This window comes from Apostichopus japonicus, chromosome 12, assembly GCF_037975245.1.
Source record: "Apostichopus japonicus isolate 1M-3 chromosome 12, ASM3797524v1, whole genome shotgun sequence".
Classification (NCBI taxonomy): domain Eukaryota; kingdom Metazoa; phylum Echinodermata; class Holothuroidea; order Aspidochirotida; family Stichopodidae; genus Apostichopus; species Apostichopus japonicus.
This window is the reverse complement of record NC_092572.1, coordinates 333,772-358,133: the sequence shown is the minus strand read 5'-3', so window position 1 is coordinate 358,133 and position 24,362 is coordinate 333,772. Positions and strand designations below refer to the sequence as shown.

General features: G+C 39.0%; 2 protein-coding genes across 10 annotated transcripts in view; both read right to left on the bottom strand.

The window, feature by feature from the left end:
* Window positions 1–7,784: 7,784 nt before the first annotated feature.
* Window positions 7,785–24,362, bottom strand: part of LOC139977071 (uncharacterized) — a 37,745-nt gene continuing 21,167 nt past the window's right edge. For 2 of the 9 annotated variants that reach the window (XM_071986076.1, XM_071986085.1), the window contains 6 exons: window positions 23,752–23,882; window positions 18,235–23,375; window positions 14,546–16,104; window positions 13,706–14,001; window positions 10,669–10,773; window positions 7,785–10,255 (listed from right to left, as the gene is read on the bottom strand). In XM_071986076.1, coding sequence (XP_071842177.1) covers window positions 23,757–23,882 — 126 coding nt within the window. In that variant the 3' untranslated portion in view covers window positions 7,785–10,255; window positions 10,669–10,773; window positions 13,706–14,001; ... (1 more) ...; window positions 18,235–23,375; window positions 23,752–23,756. The remainder of the gene's footprint in view (window positions 10,256–10,668; window positions 10,774–13,705; window positions 14,002–14,545; window positions 16,105–18,234; window positions 23,376–23,751; window positions 23,883–24,362) is intronic. The other 7 variants (XM_071986082.1, XM_071986080.1, XM_071986077.1 and 4 more) reach the window with 7 other exon arrangements.
* LOC139977290 (uncharacterized) lies at window positions 9,725–14,023 on the bottom strand. Its single transcript, XM_071986575.1, has 3 exons — window positions 13,706–14,023; window positions 10,669–10,773; window positions 9,725–10,255 (listed from the first exon to the last, which is right to left on the bottom strand). Exons 1-3 carry the CDS (start codon window positions 14,021–14,023, stop codon window positions 9,725–9,727), a joined length of 954 nt encoding a protein of 317 aa, XP_071842676.1.

Sequence of the window (24,362 nt, the reverse complement as noted above, 5' to 3'; positions counted from 1 at the left end):
AATATTTCCGTGTAACACCACCGTAAGCGCAGTTCATCTGGGCTACCACGCTTTTTGCACGATCAATTTTTTTCTAACTAGTCAATTGTATACCTGGACCAAGGGCGGTGGAAACGGGGGGCACGTGGGGCACGTGCCACCCCCCCCCCCACTTTTCCTCAGGTTAAAAATGTGCCTTTTTTCTAGATAAAAATTGAGGTGCCTCAAGTTAGCAAGAGGCAATGGAACCAGAATGAACACTCGGGGAGGGCCGTTTCCGGCCATCTGAGGGGTTTGCAAAACCAAAAATTTTCTAGTACGATCCGCGCCAGCCGATGGTGGCGCTCCGCTCAGATAGTCGTGCATACAACTTTGCAAATCCTGGCAATTTCGAATGGAAAAAAAATTGTTAAGATATTAACAAGAAAAAAAAACTCTAATTCGGAAGATTCCTACATTAGCAACTAGTATGATTTCACCTCATTTTGTCTCAAAAGAAAACTTGTTCCTTGTTTCCCAATTTGCGCATTGGATATTTCAGTGCTAGTATACATATTTTATTTGAGGGAGGGGGGGGGTGTTGATGGAGTGATGTGTATACGCAAATAAGATAATACAATAACAGTTATAAAGGGTACTAAATATAAGGCTGCATCAGTCCAATCGAATTTCTGCAAAGTGCCCTTTGATGTCGGTGCCCCCCAGAATAAAGTGCCTCCGCCGCCCTTGACCTGGACATCCCCGACATGAGTGTATATAAGAAATATATTCTTTTTCATGGATGGTGGAGGGGGGGGGGGGGTGCCTACAAGCCTAGAAGTACAGGTTTATCATATTCTTTGTTATATTTTATACATTTTTGTGAGACAAATTGCAGTCTCACCCGACACAGCGACATTATCCCGCCTACGTGTCGTTGAACAATGTATGTTTTTCTGGAGGTAGCTGAGTACTGTGTTAAAATAATAAATAAGGTAACTAAATAGGAGCTTAAAAAATATACTGTCCCATTTTTCCCCTTCAAAGTGATGTTACCATTTTTTCTTCTTCTAATTTACCAAATTTTTGGGGAAGTGTAAATTTCTAAAACGTGAGATTATAAAATAAAGAATGTTTAGATGCAACTTACAAGGCCTCAGAAGTGCCGTTTCCGGCAATCTGAGAGGCATTGTTTGCCAAAAATGTTCTTGTACGCTACGCGCCAACCGATGGTGGCGCTTCGCTTACATAGTGTCACGGGAACTTTCGGGCACAAAAAGTTCTGCCCCCCCCCCCAAACTGAAATGATCCCGTACGCCTATGACCCTGGATATCATTAGCCTAGGCCCCTAGACCGACTACGGCTGTCCATTCGGATGCGATATGGTAGGGTTGCTTTTTCACAGCATTTTCCAGGGACAACTCTGACACAATCTGAGTGGAGCACTAAAATAATACAAGCAAGTAAAATGTTGCGATGTGCCTCTCAGATACCGGAAATGACACTTTCCAGACATTAACAGTTGCACAAAACACTCCACTTACTCGAGTCACTAGAGGCGAAAATAAATGTTTTTAAAGTTGGTTCTTAAGCCAGGAGTATAATACTTACCACTCTGGTCGCCATAACATGTCTCTATTGCGCAAAGTACACCTATTCTTTCGAAAAAACGGGTAAAATTGAATTCACTTTCAGAGTAGAATGCACAATGTATGTATGAAGACTACAAATGATCTGGCATTTTGCCATACAACGAAAAGCGCCCTCACTTTTTCAAGGCTTCACTGCTTAAACACACGTCGATACACTGTGTCAGCATTCTTCTTGTTCAATTTCTATGACTAGGCCTCTACTTTGTCCCCGTGCGCGCTTCGACGCATGGAATAGACCTAGGCTACGCGCCTATTGGCGCAATACAATATATATATATATATATATATATATATATATATATCGCGCGTACTCAAGGACGCTTTTATAAGTTATAGACTAGTTATAGGCTAGCCCCAGACGCGAGATTGAACCGCGTTACTAAACTGCGACTATTACATTCTCATTCTGAACGCGCTATCATTGCGTCGCGCGTAACCGACGTTGTAACCATGTGTGGCACTGAGACTTTTTGGGAAATTTCAAAGCCCGTCAATTAACCCAAGTTAGCACAATATTGTACTTTGCAGCTTCGTTGTATTAATCATTTGCCCAGGCCTAACATAGCAGTTAGGTTCAGTCTATTACAGCTTAAGCTAGATCTAGGTTAAGCCTATAGGTTAGGTTTATGCTCCTACACATCACTAGGCCTGAAACTAAAGGTCTGGGTACTAGTTTAAACTATTCATTGAACATTTAACCACTCGACCGTTGACCTCGCTTCCCATGGCAAGCACTTTGATAGTGTTTGACATTGCCATGATATAGATGAAGGTTCCATATAATTTCAATGTTTCCCTTGGAGCAAAAACTCTATCTGCACTAAATTTGACCTTTGACTCTGGTTCCGCCGACTGTAAGACAAGGGTTCACCTTGGGGTACCTTCCAATCAAGTATGAAGAAAATGGACTTTTGACCCACAGGCAAAGATACACACACGGAAACGTATTACTATTAACCCATCCCATAGTCATGGACTTCCGGTCACCATGGAGTATCCCACCATGGGTGAGCCCCCCCCCCTGGCCGAGAGTATAGTTACTCAGGAAAATCCACCAACACCATGACAACTGTTGCTATGGCAACTGACTTAACTGTATATGGCCCAACTAACAAAGGAACTGCAATATCACATTCCTCCTTATGAGAGCGATGAGATAACAAAACAGCGATCTAATTTCACTGCTGTGCCAGTTGTAGAGTTTCCCTGTACGTAATGAAATATGTATACTAACAACCTGTTTATTGAGAGTAACTGCGGTAGGTAAACACTGCAGTATCCAAAGCATAACGCTGCATCCAGACATACATTATGTGCTTGGCTCTGTAAAATCCCATGGACTTGTTTACGTAAAGTAAGTTATCAGTCAGGTAATGCTGTACCTGCGGCTGTACGGAGGTACTGAAGGAATCTTTATAGTTGTTACTCCTACCAGGGAATTGTTAGGGAAGCAAATAAACACACTGTTTTGACAATACTATTCGACACCGAAGTGCCTTTGTAATCCCTACACATTCTTACAGCAATCCAATCCTACTTAAGGTCAGGGCCGTCTTAACGCATGGGCCCACTGGGCCCTGGCCCAGGGCCCCGCGATGTCAGGGGCCCCGCAATCACAGGAACCCCGTGTCTTAATCTGGGAGGAAAACTTATTGAATAGGCCATTATGCCTGATTGAATTCGATACTTGACAACTTGTGACGAGAGTTGGTGAAACACTTGAGAGTTTGACATCAAATATTCAAATCTGAGTTGGCAACCCTGGAATATACAATGCCCGAAGGCTTACACAGAGAAACTGTTACTCCGTAACTATAAGAAAGAGGAAATTGCCTCAGCCACGAAAGGCATAAAATTTGAAAACCGTGGGCAATACCTCACTACCAAACCTAAACAAATGTAACCACCACTTGTGTTCAAGCTCACCTTTACACCCCATATCAAAACCACGCATTTGAAAAAAACACTTTAGAAACATTGGCACTTAATCTCGCAACACGCAACAATTATCCAAACTGTTTCCAAAAGAACCGATTCTAGCCTACAATAGGGCCCAAAATCTCAAAGATTTACTTGTTAACTCAAGGTTTCGTACTAACGAAGAATCAGCTGACTCTCAAGGTTCACACGAAGCTCTTTTAGATGCTCTTATCGCTGCACCATGAGTCCATAAAAACTTGTGCACAGAAAATAGATGCATTTTGAGAATGAGACGCCCAGGCCGAATATAAAATATTCAAAGGCTACTACTGATGAAGCTCCTCCTATGAAGTTTGAAAGCAGAAACCGGTCTAGTTGGTCATAATAACCTACGCTAGTCTCTCCTACTATTAACAGTACACTCAATTCACCTAATAGGTGCAATTATGTTTCACCATGAGGAGCATGCTATAAGTTCATGTTACTCGGGCCCTCCCTTAAAAATAATTCATGTTCTTGGCGACTACGTTGCGTTAGATAGTGTAAAACCGCCTACACCTCCCTCTCAGTTGAAAGACTCAACACAAGGGTGTTACAAATGGTAAGTCCAGTATTGTTAGGGAAGGGATGGAGGGCAACTGGAAGATTTCTCTTCTATAATGTATTTCATTTTTTAGATATATGTTATTCAGCTAAAGTTTTATACTTTATGCGCGACATAGGGAGGGGTGGTAAATGCAGGCATGTCTATGCTTGAGCGATTGTCAAGGATGTCAATTTTTCACGCAACTTCTTTCGAACTCACTTGATTGATGGGCCCCGCTCCATTGCCGGGCCCAGGGCCCGGTGATCACTTAAGACGGCCCTGCTTAAGGTGAGCTGTGTTTCGCGCTCAAATTTCAGGGCGCTCTAATTTCACAGTATGTCATTGAGGGTCATAACGGTGCCTAATAAACGGATCACTGTACATGTGGTATATGTGCAGTTATTTGTACCAGCATACAATATCCATATTGTAACTATTCGTATAGTATGTATGTATGTATATGTGATCTTCCCGCAAGCAGGAACTCGCGAAAGAAGCCATGGAGGCATATAGTGTACATATTTTGTCTATAAGAAAATACTTTCTGTACACCTGGAGAACATATAAATATATACTATATGGGCAAGGGCGGCGGAACCGGGGGCACAGGGGGCACGTGCCCCCCCCCCTTTTCCTCAGAATAAAAATGTGCCCTTTTTCTACATAAAAAATTGTACTCTTGATCACCTTATAAGGTCAGCGATATTTCAGTAAGAGATCTAATCATAATTAAGAACTATTAATGAATTTCTGTGGTTCAAACTCAAATGTTTACTACCACAAGGATTCTAACATTCTGGTGAGTGCCATTATGCATATTCAATTTGTCAAAAAAATCCTAATACATTTCCAAAAATACATTGCTATATTACATTGTGACTTTGTAATAAGCAGAAGCCATTTATAGCCTACTATGAATGAGTTTAGTTTAATATCCAATAACCTACCCCATCCTTTCGTATTTTGACATATTTCATTTGCTTTCATGCATGTATGATCGCGTGTGAATGGACTAGGACTTTATAATGATTTCCCCTCCTTTTGTCTCGAAAGAAAACTTGTTCCTTGTTTCCAATTTGCACATTGGATATTTCAGTGCTAGTATGCATTTTTCCTTGGGAGGGGGGGGGAGCTCAAAATGACTTCTGGCGCCCCTTTTCAGCTTTTTACCACTTTTTACTTATTCGCGATTATAGACTATTTTGTTGCGCTCTCAAATACCTGTTTACATTTGTCACATTTTGTTGGTGTAATTTTCCGGCCTACAGACCATTCTCGGTCCCCTGACCATTACCCCTAGCTCCGCCACTGGGGGGGGGGCGTTGATGGAGTGATGTGAATACGCAAATACGATAATACAATAAGAGTTATAAAGGGTACTAAATATCAGGCTGCATCAGTCCAATCGAATTTTTTCTGCAAAGTGCCCTTCGACGTCGGTGTCCCCCAGAATAAAAGTGCTTCCGCCTCCCTTGTTTATGGGAATAAATATAATTTTCAGGGAATATATATGTGTAAACTTATATATAAAAATATGTATCAATTTATATTTGAAGTTAACCATGTATGTGTGTCGCAAGTACAGCATATATATATTTGTACGTAATATATTCCGCTTTCTCGCGCCATAATTACCGGAACAGGTTTCTATTTGGAGACTCACGTAGTGAATATTTGTTTACGTGTTCGTTGTATTATTGCATGAATGAAAACTAAGAAATGTATGTACTGTTGGTTCTTTGTGTTTTGCAATGAAATGAGATCTGTTGCATAAAAATGTTCTTGGAAGTATATAGATCCAATGACAATCCGACCTATGAACTCATGATGGCGTGTGTGAATATGTATATGCAGAGTCGTATTTACATATAGGCCTATATAAATAAATATATATATATATATATATATATATATGACTCTGTGTATATGTCTGGTGTGTATGTGTGTGCGCGCTGTCTTCTTGTAACACCCGTTTCTCTAAGAGTGTATGTATCATTGGCAACCATCATACTTGGCATGTTGGTTGCCCATATTAGAAAGTGACTTTATTGGAGGTCATCGCCGGGGTGGGGGGACAACAGATGCGGCAGTGCCGGGGATGGGGGACAACAGGGGCGGAAGTGCCGGGATGGGGCGACAATAGGTGCGGCAGTGTCGGAATGGGGCGACAACAGGTGCGGCAGTGTCGGGATGGGGTGACAACAGGTGCGGCAGTGCCGGGATGGGGCGACAACAGGTGCGGCAGTGTCGGGATGGGGCGACAACGGGTGCGGCAATGTCGGGATGGGGCGACAACAGGTGCGCCAGTGTCGGGATGGAGAGACAACAAGTGCGGAAGCGCCAGGAAGGGGGACAACAGGTGCGGCAGTGCCGGTATGGGGCGACAACAGGGGCGGAAGTGCCGGGATGGGGGACAACAGGGGCGGAAGTGCCGGGATGGGGGGAGGGCAACAGCTGCGGCATTGCCGGGATGGGCGACAACAGGTGCGGCAGTGCCGGGATGGTGTGAGGGCAACAGCTGCGGCATTGCTGGGATGGGCGACAACAGCTGCGGCATTGCCGGGATGGGCGACAACAGGTTCGGCAGTGTCGGGATGGGGGGGGGGACGTGCCTCCCTCCTCAGGTCTGAGAAATACCTTAAAAGTGTAACTTTTCATAAATTAGAAGTGGCCCTGTTTGCACATGACTGAAAGTACCCGCTTCCCTATTTGTAATGGTAAGAGCCGTTTTGTTATTTCAAAAAGCTCTTCTTTCGTGAGATATTATGAAATTTGATATTAGAATGTGCCCTTTTGTGGAAATTTACAACATGTATACTTATAAGATGCATTGTTGCTGTTATCTGTGCATGGCCAGGGGAATAATGTAAAACAAAGCGTCATATGCTTTTTTTCAATCAGACGTTCCTAACTTATTTAAACTTTTGCAACGCCAACTGATAATATTCTCAAAGATATAACGGGATATTATGACCTAACAGCACAGTCAGCTCATTCATGCGCAAAGAACTTCCTAGCTTTTCGGGTCAGGGGTCAATCACCTTATGAAGCATATTATAACGTGAATTCCACATGTTAGGCATACCGTGATCGGATGTTTCATTTTTAGAATAAATCCATATTCACATTTTGATGTTTCCACTTCATAGATGTACATATTGCTCCACCTGTTTAATCCCACCAATAATATAGACCAGCTTTGGTCATCTATGATCCGATTGCTAGAGTTTCTAACATCTTTGTTTTCAACCGGATTAGGTAATAATCCCATCGTTTCGGCTGGATCAAGCTTATCGGCCGGATTTTGCTATAATTCCATCAATACGGCTAGATCAAGTTTATCAGCCGGATTTGGTTATAATCTCATCGATTCGGCTAGATCAAGTTCATCATTGTAAGAACTTAAATACTTAAGGCAATAGACCACCAAGCAACAAAGTACAAACATGTTTACAATGCTTCAGCGGATCCCTTCATTCTCTCAACGGCTTATCGTATCGCTATTCTCAGAAACTATCCATAGCGTGTAATTCAACCTTAGGTCTGGCTATGCGGGTGGGTATGTTATGTTTGCAAGACCCTATATTAACATGTGTTGATAAAGTACTGTTCCAAACCAATGATTTATTATTCTAAGCAAAGAAAAAAGATGACAAAGAAAGGTACATTATGTTACTATCATGTTTAACTTAAGTATTGTACATTACTTTCAATGATGCCAACTATAGTAGGCTGTACGCTAAACACATAGGCCGACCATTTACATAATAGTCGGCGAGATGTCAAGAGAACTACCTTAACGAGCATAGGGCTATTGTAATGTTAATTTGAGTGTTAATTATATATAGTCCAATCAACATCCAGCCAGACAGAAGCACAGAACGTATCCAGCTCTGCTGTCAAACTCTGCAACAAGAGTGCTAGATTTCATGAATATAAAATGCCCATTGTAGGCTACGGATACTTTAGATGTCAGCCTGATGTTTTAATTGTTGATTAAGATTAACCGTTGTCTGCATGCAGGATTAACCACTCTCTGGATTAATAACATACTTGAATTACCCATTGTTTGGATTAACATCACATACTTGAATTATCCATTGTTTGGATTAATATCAAATACTTGAATTATCCATTGTTTGGATTAATATAACATACTTGAATTATCCATTGTTTGGATTAATATAACATACTTGAATTATCCATTGTTTGGATTAATATAACATACTTGAATTATCCATTGTTTGGATTAATATAACATACTTGAATTATCCATTGTTTGGATTAATATAACATACTTGAATTATCCATTGTTTGGATTAATATAACATACTTGAATTATCCATTGTTTGGATTAATATAACATACTTGAATTATCCATTGTTTGGATTAATATAACATACTTGAATTATCCATTGTTTGGATTAATATAACATACTTGAATTATCCATTGTTTGGATTAATCACTGTTTGAGCACCACGGCCTACATTTCCCACTATATGCATTATTAACCACCACCTCTTGGGGAAATTACTGCCTAGATTAACCACTATACCTGAAGGATTAATCACTTCTTTAAAAATCACTGCCTAGATTAACCACTATACCTGCAGGATTAATCACTGCCTAGATTAACCACTGTACCTGCAGGATTAATCACTGCCTAGATTTACCACTGCCTAGATTAACCAGTATACCTGCAGGATTAATCACTGCCTAGATTAACCACTGCCTAGATTAACCACTATACCTGCAGGATTAATCACTGCCTAGATTAACCACTGCCTAGATTAACCACTGTACCTGCAGGATTAATCACTGCCTAGATTAACCACTGCCTAGATTAACCACTGTACCTGTAGGATAAATCACTGCCTAGATTAACCACTGCCTAGATTAACCACTGCCTGCAGGATTAATCACTTCTTGGGAACATCACTACCTAGATTAACCACTGTACCTGCAGGATTAATCACTTCTTGGGAAAATCACTGCCTAGATTAACCACTTTACCTGCAGGATTAATCACTTCTTGGGAAAATCACTGCCTAGATTAACCACTGTACCTGCAGGATTAATCACTTCTTGGGAACATCACTGCCTAGATTAACCACTGTACCTGCAGGATTAATCACTTCTTGGGAAAATCACTGCCTAGATTAACCACTGTACCTGCAGGATTCATCACTTCTTGGGAAAATCACTGCCTAGATTAACCACTGTACCTGCAGGATTCATCACTTCTTGGGAACATCACTGCCTAGACTAACCACTATACCTGCAGGATTAATCACTTCTTGGGAAAATCACTTTCTTGACAGACCTTACCCTTGAAAAGATGAAACGTTGTAACGCTTTTCGAACTAGTTGTTTTTAAATGATAGACGAGTTACATTAACGTAACTAAGTCACTATACAAACCATAGAAGAGAGGATAATGTGGGCCCATGAGGATGATAGGGGTGGGGGTTGGGGGATTAATTGAGATATTTCCCTTGTTTCGGTATCTATATAACTAATTTTATTTCCCTCTGGAATAAACCTTCTTTCTACAGTGAAGAGTCTTTATTCAAGTGCAAGGTAAATATCTACACCATATTTGATTTTTATTGATGCTTTCTTCTGCATTGTTTCGGTTTATATTTATTAGTGTTTCCTCTATGTATGTCTATCACCTCATTGAAGATATCGTTGCTGTTGTTCTCTGGTGTCCATTCATATTTCAGGTTTTTGTAGACTATTAGAGCGAGTGCTGAAGCATCAAATCGGTGTTCCCCTTTCTTACTGCCCTCCGGACTGATGCATTCTAACTGCATGGCACATTCAACCAGAGGTTGGATTATTTTTGATTGTACTGTTGAACTGTTTATAATCAGCTGCCTGTTTGCGGTGAGGTGTGGTGAAGAATTCTTTTCCGAATAATATCTTGTTCGATTAATATTCAGGAATTTGAACATCTCAGGGTGAGTGTAAAAATATTGATGTATAATGGAAGAATTAACTTTTGGGTCAAAGCTATGTATTAACGCCAAGTAACCATGGTGACGCTTTGCCGCAGGGAGTAGTGCTTTGAGTGATTTCTTGAAACGAACTGACGCGTCACCCCAGTATATAGCACCAAACTCATTAAGAGTTATCTAAAGAAAAATATGAAAAACAAAAGAATGTTTATAAAAGATAGAAAAGATAGAATGTAAATTGACTAAAAGGTTGAAAAGATTAAACATATATGTATCCTGCACAACAAGTTACTTTAAGGTAGGGGCCTCCAGGGGGACGGTAGGGGCCTCCAGGGGGACGGTAGGGGCCTCCAGGGGGACGGTAGGGGCCTCCAGGGGGACGGTAGGGGCCTCCGAGGGGACACTATATTTCTGGAGTTGGTGAAATACCAAAGATCAAACTCCAGCCATAGGACTAGTCAACTCTCTTCCATCGCACTGTTGCATAAAACGTTTCGTCGTATTCACGGCCCTCCTGTTTTCTGTTCCCTTTTATAGTTCCGCCCCGCACCTTATATTCATAACTCCTCCCCACAATGGTTATAACTCACATTGATGATAATTGGTTTCCAGGAGTACACCTTCAAGTTTGACACAAACTTTGGATACATGTCGAATGGAAATTCCCGAAGTTCTACGTTACAATATGATTTAACCTGAAATAATATAAGAAAAATCATATAAAAAAAAATAATAAAAAAATAAATAAATAAAAAAATAATAATATGGTTCTAAAATCCAAAAGAGATGGCCTGTAGCTTCGTGTAAAACTGACAATCCTATCGCAGTTCATTTATTTTTTTAACAGCAGCGTGATCACGCAAGGATTTGTCCATATTTAGTGATTTGCCTTCAGTTGTGGTTATACCGTGTGGAAACCGTTGTTACGGATTACGCTCAGTTTGCTTGTATATATTGATTGGATGTTCAAACATGTGAAATAAACTTCTAATGGTGCAAAAAAAAAACCGGAGAATTGCTGGTGACTTAGCGAATTTTTGAAATTCATTCATGATGGAGAGAGACTACGCATGGACTAAGAAGATTAATATATTTAGGATTTATTCCATTCACCATCTGACCACTCCCACTACCCAGCTCCTCATCTGACCACTCCCACCAGTACCCAGCTCCTCATCTGACCACTCCCACTGCCCAGCTCATTGCAATCGGTTTACTTTAGGATTTAATCCATTCACCATCTGACCACTCCCACTACCCAGCTCATTGCAATCGGTTTACTTTAGGATTTAATCCATTCACCATCTGACCACTCCCACTACCCAGCTCATTGCAATCGGTTTACTTTAGGATTTAATCCATTCACCATCTGACCACTCCCACTACCCAGCTCATTGCAATCGGTTTACTTTAGGATTTAATCCATTCACCATCTGACCACTCCCACTACCCAGCTCATTGCAATCGGTTTACTTTAGGATTTAATCCATTCACCATCTGACCACTCCCACTGCCCAGCTCATTGCAATCGGTTTACTTTAGGATTTAATCCATTCACCATCTGACCACTCCCACTACCCAGCTCCTTGCAATCGGTTTACTTTGGGATTTAATCCATTCACCATCTGACCACTCCCACTGCCCAGCTCCTTGCAATCGGTTTACTTTAGGATTTAATCCATTCACCATCTGACCACTCCCACTGCCCGATTTAATCCATTCACCATCTGACCACTCCCACTGCCCAGCTCATTGCAATCGGTTTACTTTAGGATTTAATCCATTCACCATCTGACCACTCCCACTGCCCAGCTCATTGCAATCGGTTTACTTTAGGATTTAATCCATTCACCATCTGACCACTCCCACTACCCAGCTCCTTGCAATCGGTTTACTTTAGGATTTAATCCATTCACCATCTGACCACTCCCACTACCCAGCTCCTTGCAATCGGTTTACTTTAGGATTTAATTCACCATCTGACCACTCCCACTACCCAGCTCATTACAATCATCGTATCACTTTACTCCACGCGACTAAGAAGTATGAAGTAACTAGATAGTGTCGTTACGGTGAATTGCAGCCAGCCACCCTGTCCAAGAGGATCGGTTCGTTAGCGTGGCCTGTGCATGTAGGTATGTAATAAATATGTTATATGTATGTAAGGACTCTGCATGTAAGTAAATATATCAAACTCTCAAATAAGTTTACTACCTTAAAAATATATAAGTCACATTAACATAGGAACAATTGGTGGGAGAGCAATGGTTTATCCACATAGTATTATGCAAGAGTATAGAAAGGATTCTCCATTGTCGATTTACACAAGAGGGAAAACGGTAAATACAAGAAAAAAAAAATTACCTTTTGTCGAGAAACGCAAATCGTCTAAAATGCTTAAAAGATTTAAAAAACGTTTTACAGCCTTTATACCATTTCGAACAAAATCTTAGAAATTTGAAACTGACTGTTTTGAGGCTGAATGCAAACGTGTTGCATAGTGACTTAGTAAGCATATATTCTGTTGCACAGAGACTTAGTAAGCATATAGTGACTTAGTAAGCATATATTCTGTTGCACAGAGACTTAGTAAGCATATAGTGACTTAGTAAGCATATATTCTGTTGCACAGAGACTTAGTAAGCATATAGTGACTTAGTAAGCATATATTCTGTTGCACAGAGACTTAGTAAGCATATAGTGACTTAGTAAGCATATATTCTGTTGCACAGAGACTTAGTAAGCATATAGTGACTTAGTAAGCATATATTCTGTTGCACAGAGACTTAGTAAGCATATAGTGACTTAGTAAGCATATATTCTGTTGCACAGAGACTTAGTAAGCATATAGTGACTTAGTAAGCATATATTCTGTTGCATAATGACTAAGTAAGCATATAGTCTCACATTTTTAACTTGTCGGACATGTTTTAGATGCGTGTTTTGAAGAGAGTGCAAAATTGTTATTTTTAGATTTATTACGTTATGCAAATTTATTGCATCGCGTTAAGCGGTATTCAGATTGGCATTTTTACGAGGAACGGAAATGTGCAAGTTTCACATTTTTAGCGTTTTTAGATGGTAACTGTATCTAGACAAAACGTTCTGCCCCGGATTACCGTTGTGGATAATTATTCCTAGTTATGTACGTAGTGTATGGCAAAGAAGCCTGTTTTATTTCGAAAGACGAAGAGAGATCAAGTGACAGTGCCACATAAATATTATCACATATATTTGAATAAAAAACTGTAAAATAACAGTGCGAGTATTTCAATTAAAATTATATGAATGCGCGATAATCAATTAAAGTGAGGTTCTGTATTTTATAATTGTGGATCGTCCTAAAGCTCAATTCATATAAACACATTAGAAAACTTGCATGTTCATGTATTAACATGCCACACACAAAAATTGCACCTACTTTCAAACTTGTGCACGAATTTCACCGATAAGATGTCGTTCTCGATTGCAGTGGCTTATAAATCATTGGGCTGAACGGTAATGTCTTCAGTGCTCTGTGACATTCGAAAAACTGAACCAAACATTAACATCACGTGACCACAATTCGCCGTACAGAACACAATACATAAGTTATATCTCATGTCCAGTAATATGAAGAATATTTACCTCTTCCTTGGTGTCTTTTTCTAAACCTAAGTCATAAACCACTATCTTCTTGTTTGGCATCGTCCTCTGGGCCGTTAAAATAACACCTTGGGCCTCCTTGAAGTGGTTTTGAGAGAAAGCGGTAACAATCACCAACTTCTTGTAAAGTTGATCAATGTTTGTTGTTCCCTCATCAATATCAATGTATCCACGGGATGGAGCATCATAATGTACCTTCTTCGTTGAATTGTCTCCTTCGGTTGAAGGTACAGAAGACCTCGATGTAGGCCTACTATCAGATATGGAAGACGTATATGCTGGAAACAAATACAACGCCATTAATGTTAAAAAACGTCAAATTTAAAGTTGTTTTTACAAGATATTTCAACCTCTCAGTAATAGTTCGTTATAGGTGTCTCATATAACCATTGCCCCCTGAACCCACATGTTCATCGTTATAGGTGTCTCATGTAACCATTGCCCCCTGAACCCACATGTTCATCGTTATAGGTGTCTCATATAACCATTGCCCCCTGAACCCACATGTTCATCGTTATAGGTGTCTCATATAACCATTGCCCCCTGAACCCACATGTTCATCGTTATCTCATTTAAAAACAATTGGTTCGAAACACGTTACAACGTTTCATCTTTTCAGGGGTAAGGTCTGTCAAATATGTTTGGATGCACTGCAGCATTCCTGTTCATAATAAATTCTAATTACCATGCAGTTAAACTGTACTGTATATAATCGTCTCTGAGTTTTCATTGTTCCATTGATTACTATTTCTACTTCTTTGTATGTTGTAGTGCTATGACTTCGAGGGTCAATTCTGAGTTTCATAGTTTTATTTTACTTACCACAGGTACAATGAGGTAACACCCTCCTATATGCCGATAATAACAATCCCAGTGAAAATCCAATAATTAAGGCAAAGGCCAGATGCATAGAACATGGTGGAGTCTTCATATTATATCGTTTTTTATACCCACATGTTCATCGTTATAGGTGTCTCATATAACCATTGCCCCCTGAACCCACATGTCCATCGTTATGCCTCTGACAAGGAATATCATCGTCATTGGTGAGTCATCTTGATAATCCAAGCATTTACGTCACTATATAAAGAGGCATTTGTTTACAGATGCTCTAAAACAGAGTATCCACATTGATGCCCTAAACAGAGTACCTACAATGATGCCTTAAAACAGAGTATCCACATTGATGCCCTAAACAGACTATCCACATTGATGCCCTTAACAGAGTATCCACATTGATGCCCTAAACAGAGTATCCACATTGATGCCCTAAACAGAGTACCTACAATGATGCCTTAAAACAGAGTATCCACATTGATGCCCTAAACAGAGTATCCACATTGATGCCCTAAACAGAGTACCTACATTAAAGCCCTAACATAGAGTATCCACATTGATGCCCTAAACAGAGTATCCACATTGATGCCCTAAATAGAGTATCCACATTGATGCCCTAAAACAGAGTACCTACATTAAAGCCCTAACATAGAGTATCCACATTGATGCCCTTAACAGAGTATCCACATTGATGCCCTAACATAGAGTATCCACATTGATGCCCTAAACAGAGTACCTACATTGATGCCCTTAACAGAGTACGCTATGTCGATACTCGCCTGACCGTCAAACACAACCGAAATTACGGGATTTGTATTTGATTTTAGTATTAAACTGCTATATGAAATATATTTTTACAATATATATATTAAACATTTAAATATAGTACAAAACATTACGATGTTATTTATAGCAGTAGTTATTATTGTACATGCACCTTTAATAATAATCACAGTACAATGCCACACTTGATGTCATGTATACAAATACCCTCATCTAATGAAATATACATCGAAAAATAACGATATGACAATTAATCCCCCACGACTCCACCCCACCCCTCTCATCCTCATTGGCCCACATCATTCTCTCTTCTATGCTTAGTAGTGACTTAGTGACGTTAATATAACTCGTCTCTCATTTAAAAACAATTGGTTCGAAACACGTTACAACGTTTCATCTTTTCAGGGGTAAGGTCTGTCAAATATGTTTGGATGCACTGCAGCATTCCTGTTCATAATAAATTCTAATTACCATGCAGTTAAACTGTACTGTATATAATCGTCTCTGAGTTTTCGTTGTTCCATTGATTACTATTTCTACTTCTTTGTATGTTGTAGTGCTATGACTTCGAGGGTCAATTCTGAGTTTCATAGTTTTATTTTACTTACCACAGGTACAATGAGGTAACACCCTCCTATATGCCGATAATAACAATCCCAGTGAAAATCCAATAATTAAGGCAAAGGCCAGATGCATAGAACATGGTGGAGTCTTCATATTGTTTGGCTCGACATCGAGTGATACTCATAACACATACTGATCTGTGAGAGAGAAACAGTAAATTAGTTATACCTTGAATACACACTGTTTTACCATACTCTTTAATTACGACCTAGATTTCTGTCATAGCATAACCGAATATTTTCTGAATTCAATAGCAGCTTTCAAAAAGTTATTTCCTTGTGAGTTTCATAAAACGCACGAACAGGTGCGGCAGTGAGTGCCGGGGTGGGGTGGGGCGGAACAGGCGCGGCTATGCCGGGATGGGGGGCAACAGGCGCGGCTATGCCGGGATGGGGGGACAACAGGTGCGGCAGTGCCGGGATTGGGCGAAATACCTTAAAAGTGTTACTTTTCATAAATTAGAAGTGCCCCTGTTTGCTCATGACTGAAAGTACCCGCTTCCCTTTTGTATTTTAAAAGAGCCGTTTTGTTATTTCAAAAAGCCCCTTTTTCGTGCGATATTATGAAATATGAAATTAGAATGTGCCCTTTTGTGGAATTCTAGATCAAGTTTATCAGCCGGATTTCGCTATAATCCCATTAATATGACTTGATCAAGTTTATTAAACGGAATTTCCGTAGACATAAAATGTCTGAAGATGGTAGGGTTCGGGGATCTCGGGAGGGGTCTAAGAAGAGAAATTTCCGGATTTTATAAAGCCCACGCCTAGATGTACTATTGTGCAATATGTATAGGCCATTTTCCAATATCAGTTGTGTATTTAAAAATTTTATTAGGCTATATGCATAAAGTGTTGCCAGATTTATTAAGCGACCTACAAAGTAACAAATGTTCCATCTTATCGTAATGGAGGGATATACACGACGCTCGCTGACACTCTCATATATGGGACTCTCTTCATGTCTGTATTTCAGCGTTTGTTTCAATGTTCAATATACAGACATGCTGGATAAACTTAAAGGTCATAGGCCTAGCTATAGGGCACTGCCACATCGATACTTGTAATAATATGCTGGTACTCGTGCGTTACGCAAAAAAAATCGCCAAAATAGTTCGGTCTATTTTATAGCCTGTGTAAATGACAGTATAAACAAGTATATATACACATGGCAGAGCTGTTAGTATATTGCTGAGGCATAATCACCAAATTACCGACGGATAAGAAATCCAACTCAAGGTCTAGAAACAAAGTGAGGGGCAATTGTCCCCTTCTTTTAATTCTGCCTAGAGCAATATGAGCATGCTGAAAGGTTCATATCCAAAATGCGATATGCCTGAACAAATCAAAGTACCGTATGACAATGAGTACACACATTGAAGACCTATGGTGAAACACACCACTCCTAAATTAATGCAGGCTAAGAATTTCTGAAAGAAAACTCACCAAAGACTCACATAAGCTCATTACATATAGAAAGTTCTTTGCAACATGAACATATAAGGTTCTCGACTTCTTCTCCTTGAGTTTATGAGAGATTTTGTCACACCAAATTAAACACAAACGAGGACAGACCAATATTTTGTAACGTTCATATGATAATTGTAATACCGTTACGGTATACTGTACTAGTTAACTGTGGAAGGCTACTGAATCAAGTCATGAACGTACCATTACAAACTAGGTGAAGAGTATGTATATATGAAGTTATACAGCAGTATACAAACGAGTCATGTATGTGCCCTAATGCAAAAGTGTAGCTTCTTTATATTTTAGAGTGATATTAACGTTAGAGAACAACCTTTCCCTCTGAAACGGCACAAAACTCTCAATCTGCAGCAGTCGAGGAGTTGTTTACAAAACGAACTTACAGTTACTGAGTCCCAACAACCAACGTGCCTTCGCTAATACTACCCTCAATGATGCGGGGTTCAATATTAGTGCGTCGTCGTCGTTGTCGTCCTATGAGTCATGACTGACCCTTTGTGACCCTATTGATGATGACGTTCCAACCACTTCTATCCTGGGCATATCGGTGAGCTGCGCAGATGTTCATGCCGGTGATCTCTTTTATTCCGTCAGCAAATCGAACTTTTGGCCTACCACGTTTTCGTTGACCCTCAACATGACCTTGGATAATGATCTTCTCAAAGTTGTCACCTTCTCTCCTAGAAATGTGTCCAAAATACTGCAGCTTGTTCCTATCTATCTTCTGACATAAGGTGACCATCGCTCCAATTTGGTACTTGACAAAATCATTTGACTTACGTTCCTTCCATGATATCCTCAGCATCCTCCTCCAACACCACATTTCAAAAGCATGGATTTTCTTTCTGTCTACTGCTCCAAGAGCCCACGTCTCAGACCCATAGGCCTATGTAGCGATTGGAAAGACCAAAGCATTCATCATATAAGTGAATTAGTTTAGTGCGTAGCTTGCACGAAAAGAAATCGCTCTAAACATTAGACCACTGTGTGAGGAAAACAAAAACAACAAAATAACATCGGAATCGTACGGATTCCAACAAAATGTTTCATCTCGTACAAACATAACGTAATGTATTACACTAAATGAAATCGAAACCAAGTTTTATCGTTGCATACGAACGCCCACTATAAATATGTCATTTCTGGTATATCGTACAAAACTAGAACATGCCGCATAAACGAAAGTTTCAGAGGGAAAGGTTGATCTTTAACGTTAAGATAATTCTAAAATATAAAGAGGCTATCCTTTGCATCACTTTAATTAGTATATATGTGACACGTTTGAGATCATATTCTGCTGTAACTGAGTACAAGCACGTACTGAACACCTATAGTTGTAATGGTACATTCCTTGACAATGACGTGACGACACCTACCGGACAGTCTGTATTATATATCATATTTACTATCCTACTAAACATCTTTGTTCGTAATTATTGGACTGTATCTTCAGCTTTAGGCTAGCAAGGTCAAACTTAGGTAGGCGCACTATATACTCAATATGCTACCCCTAAGCATACAACTGGCATACAACTAAAAGAATTTCCCTATGCATCAGTGCACTACAAAAGTTCTCCAAAACCCCTATCTCCTGGTTTAGTAAATAGAGAGTTCAAATTTGATTTGATTTTGATTTATTTGTTTTCTCACAAAAATACAATGTGGGGAAGTCCTCTGAAAACCTATACATGGTTTAACAATGCAGATGACTCATTTGGAAAAGAAAAGAGGTGTTCACAATAAGAAGTATTTACATATTAATTACGTGTCATCTATATACATGTGATATACATTAAAGCATGATGTAAACATTACATGGTAACGTGATCAACATAATAAATTGAATTATAGCAAATGCGTAATAATAATAATATAATCAATAAGATTCAATAAAAGATTTGGTGAGATTACGTCTAAAGACCAGATGGGCTTGATTTGATTTGATCAGAGATATTGTTCCAGGTTTTACTTGCTGTGCGTAATGTCCACCTATTGTCCTATAATACCTATTGTAATAGAAACTGTTTGCTGAGCGTGTTTGGTAGCTATGGAGATAAGTATTTGGCCTTAAGTAGTATTGAAAAGCATTAGATAAAAGCCCATTCGCAGCATTGTAGGCAACCGTGTCAAGATTAAATTCTATCATATCGTTAAGCCTTAGAAGTCCAGAATTCTTAAACATTGGATTGGTGTGGTCACGTGGTTTAGCCTGCGAAATGTGACGAATAGCTTCTTTTTTTTTCTGCAGAATAGTTAAGGGATTAAGATTACATTCCTGTGTACCAGACCATATAACTGAACAATAATTAACATGAGGTAAAACTCAAGACTGATACAGTATTTCCAGTATGTGATTTGGCCGAAAGTGTTTTAATTTGGATAACATATACCCGAGTTTCTGGAGAAAAAAAAAATTGCAAACGAATGAAATGTGATCACACCATGTAAGTCTACTGTCAATTAAAATACCCAGACATTGTGTTGTGGACTTCTTTGAGATTATGCCCTCCCATAATAACTTATTTATTCCAGTTAAAATTTGGTGAGGTGTTAAAAGCTATATAACTTGTCTTATCAATGTTTAGTGAGAGTTTGCTGGCTGCAAACCAATCATTATTTTTTTTCAATTCCGTAGATACTGTATATATGAACAGATTCAGATGAGTCAGATTAAAAGAAAATACTTGTGTCATCGGCGAACAGTGTAATGTTGGCTAATGACGACACACGGCAGATGTCATTGATATATAGAATAAACAGTAAGGGTCCTAGTATAGAACCATGTGGAACACCACATTGAATTCTCTCTAGTTGGAAAGGATAATTATTGTAGGATACATTTTGAAAACGGTCAGTTAAATAGCTATCAATCCAGCTTAAATTTGTACCTCTTATCCCGTAATGATGCAGTTTGTTCGATAGGATGGTATGATCTATAGTGTCAAAAGCCTTAGAAAGGTCAAGGAAACCCCAATGCAAGTTTTATTCTGATCAAGACTGTTGTATGAGTTATCAATAGCATCTGCCAGTGAAAGTTCTGTAGAATAATCAGGGCGGAATTCATACTGTTGGTGACATAAAATGTTGTACTTATCTAGAAAACGAAGAATACGATTGAACTTTAATCTCTCTATAATTTTTGAAAAACATGATAATAAAGATATATCGGTCTATAATTTTCGAATTTATCATTGATACCTTTTCTATAAATAAGAATAACTTTTGTAACTTTTAATTTTTCAGGAAAGATACCAGTATTGCATGAAATATTGCAAATACGAGTAAGTGGTTTAGTAATAAAAGGGATAATGTGTCTAATAATGCCAGGATTAAACTCATCGTATCCTCCAGCCTTTAGGGTTTGAGGCAAGAGGTTGCTACTTTCAATAACTCATCCTCAGTAACATGGTATATAAATATAGAACGTTCAATTGTACTGCTACGTTTAACTTTAGATGTCATACTGTTATGCTTGATTTGACTCGCTAAAGACGGCCCTAAATTGGTAAGAAAGATAGCAAATTTATTAGTAATATCGTGATCATTGATCAGCTATCTGTCCTCATCCATGTAACAAGAAGGATAGTGAGATTGCTTTTCCCTTTATGAATAATTTCATTGATAGTTTTCCAGGTATTAGTTGAGTTATTTCTAGAATTATACAATTTTGAATTGGAATACAGCCTTTTAGAGACTCTTATAACGTGATTTAATTTGTTGCGGTACCTAGTTTAACTAATCCTGTTTAAATCAGATGAGCTCCTTTTAAACTGCTTGAGTAGCTTATCTTTTCTTTTAATAGAAACAAGAAGAATACATTTAGTAATCCAAGGTTTCATTTCGCTTCGTCTCCTTTTGACATTTACACGGTATTTGGGAAAGCACACATGGTATACATGGTTAACAGTAAATTAATCCAAATATATAAATCTAAGCTTGTAATCTTTAAGTACCCTTTTCCCAATGACTCTATCAGCGACCAGAGTGGTAAATACTATGCTCCTGACTTAAGAACCAACTGTGAACTAAAAGATCGTCTCTAATGACTCGAGCAAGTGATCCAGGAGTACTTTATGCAACTGTTAATGTCTGGAAAATGTAATTTCCGATATCATAGAGGCACATGGCAAACATTTTTCTTGCTTGTATTATTTTAGTGCTCCACTCAGATAGTGCCATAGTTGTCCCTGGAAAATGCTGTGAAAAAGCAACTCCGCCCACTTCCCACACACACCTATGTTTGTGTAATATTCCATATTAGTCTGTGTGTTTTAGTTCTCAGTTGACTTTTTAATGGACTTGCGCCCTCTATTTCACTCTGTTTTGCTGTTACCAGTAACGTTACACTAAGCATATTGTGTAATTAACACACATAATGTTAGCATTCAGCAGGGTGTTGTTGGTTATAATCGATCCAATACAATATTCGACATGTTGAACAGATTATCTGAAATTTTCTCTTTATCAACAAATATTTGTTTCAAATAGTATATTTATATTAAAGGTAACACAATCCTACACAGATAAATACGTTTAAAATTATTGGGTGATTAATTTTTGGATATCAAATCGAAATGTTTGACTTAGTACAGTATTATCAATGCGTCATACTATACTGAAATCTAATGCTGTAAGAGAGGGTGTAGGTTATGTTAAGATTTGTTCATAAATATCTTTATTTCAGTTTTATATTAAAGTAATATCCTAGTACTGATTATTCTAACAAGCAGTTTTCTGTAGTCTACTCTTTTGCAGGTTTTTGCTTATTTGCAATTTGAATATTGAATATTCTTTTCAGTTGGATTATCTCCTCTGTGGAAAGTTCTGTCTTGTCAATTTTATGTCATGCAGAATGCTTTCACTTCTTGTTTCTATACTAACAGTTTGACAACTTTGTTTGTAGTTTCACTTTGTTCGTGTTTTGTTTCCAGATATTTGGTTAAATTCTGACATGACTAGACTCCTGAATGACGTGTTCATACGTGAGATATGTTTGCAAGTGTTTCAAAGTTATATACTAAACATATACAGCCTAATAATCATATTTTACAGAGAGTAAAACAATTGTTACCAATGAGACACCCCGGGTCTACTGTAACACCCCTGTACCCCGGCCGAGCGGTAGCGTGGGAAATCAGGCAGCTGGAGGCCACCTGATGTCAGGGCAGGGGAAGGGGGGAGGCGAAGACTTATGCTAGCAGGGCTTGAACCAAAACACAAAAATAGAGAGAAGAATAAAGTTAAAGAGAACTGGGTCTCAAATCAACAATTTAATAGCTTAATTAACTTTAAACATACACTTAACAAAAATAAGACAGTGACTTTCTGCCGTACACAAATATGAAAGCAAACAATGGGCAGAGATTCAGTTTAAATAAATAACAAATACACTACATACCAGGGCGTGGGCAGCACGGCTCTTAAGAATCACGAGAGTGAATACCCGACACTTGGCGCCAACGGCAGACTAAACAAATACTGCCTAATGTGGTCCCGCCCCGATTAACTTCTGCAATACCTCCGGGGAGACCCTAATTTGACCCTACCTCCGGAGTCTATAACATGCAAAGAAGCCAACCAGGACGGGAAATTATTAGTTGTACAATACAAAAGGAATGGCGCCCCGTAGTCAGCCCTCACTCCCGGACCCGCTCTCTATATTAAATGAACCTTGCCTTTACAATAATACTATACTGTAATTGCCGTGCTGCTCACCGCTGGTCTCCAGTTCTCTGCCCGAACTTCAACGAAATAAATTAAGTGTCCACAAAACAAAATACATATGGAAAACAACGTCTTAATTAAACAAGGTAAAGAGAGCAAGTGAAAGTAAAATAGATAAACACAGAACAACTCGTGTTATAAAAGAGAGAATGCCTGGAATGCTGGTGATGGCAGACGACGGGGAGAGCGAAAGAGACCTGCATAATAAAACAAAAGTAAATGGAATGGTGAATGAATGGACAACAAATCGCGGGGTAAATTATTCAAACAAAACGGGAAAACATATTCTTAGTAGCCCTGGGCGTGTTCGAAATACGGGGTACACGCATCCCGAACAACCCAGGGCGTAACACTACTACCGTACATGATGAATATTTAATTGCGGAGGTTAACACTGTTATACTATCATGTGATCTCGCCGAAGTAGGGATCAATAATGACAGCCGATAAGCACATATTTGACACACTGTTGTACTCTATAATATGGTATATATGTGTATAGCTCCCGTAGCTTCAGGGAATCTTGAGGTTTCGTAGCGATTACAAATCACCAGTACTAGATCCTAGTCATACCCAGTTCACACTCCAGCATGGTAGATTTGTTCTGCATAGGTAGGTTGAGCGGTATCAGGGGTTCTCATAGGTAAATACGTCGTAGGTATCGGTATCTCGTAAGAGCTGTCCGCGATTAATTTCTCAAATATCTGTTAAGGGATAATGCGGGACTTTTGCAAGATACTATCAAAACATAAATGCTAAATAACATGTATAACGTTGCATGAACTGACTTTACAGACCTTCTTTACATTAAAGGTAAAATAAAATATAGAGAAATCATAAATAAACTTAAACTAAATAAAACTGTTAGCAAACTGCTTATCCACTAGGAGAGCCTGTGTAATAGAATGTGTAAAAGTAAGTTGGCCTGATGTTTCGATCCTAGTAGGATCTTCTTCAGAGGCTAAATGACAAGTAACAGTAACAGAAGGGACAAAAACATGCACAGAATACAGACTGGTTAATAAGCACGGTGAGCACACCGTGCTCATTAACCTGTCTGTATTATGTGCATGTTTTTCAAATCAAGAGAAATCATAAATAAGTTAGATATGAACATTTTTGTGAATCACTTTAAGCTGGTTATACGAGACAGCTGTATAATTACAACTATTCATTATCGATTA

Coding starts and splice junctions, on each gene's coding strand:
- LOC139977290 (XM_071986575.1), bottom strand. CDS start 14,023: ATGGCGTTGTATTTGTTTCCAGCATATACGTCTTCCATATCTGATAGT. Junction 10,774..13,705: donor AAAAAGACACCAAGGAAGAG/GTAAATATTCTT, acceptor ATATTATTTCAG/GTTAAATCATATTGTAACGT. Junction 10,256..10,668: donor GGAAACCAATTATCATCAAT/GTGAGTTATAAC, acceptor ATTTTTCTTTAG/ATAACTCTTAATGAGTTTGG.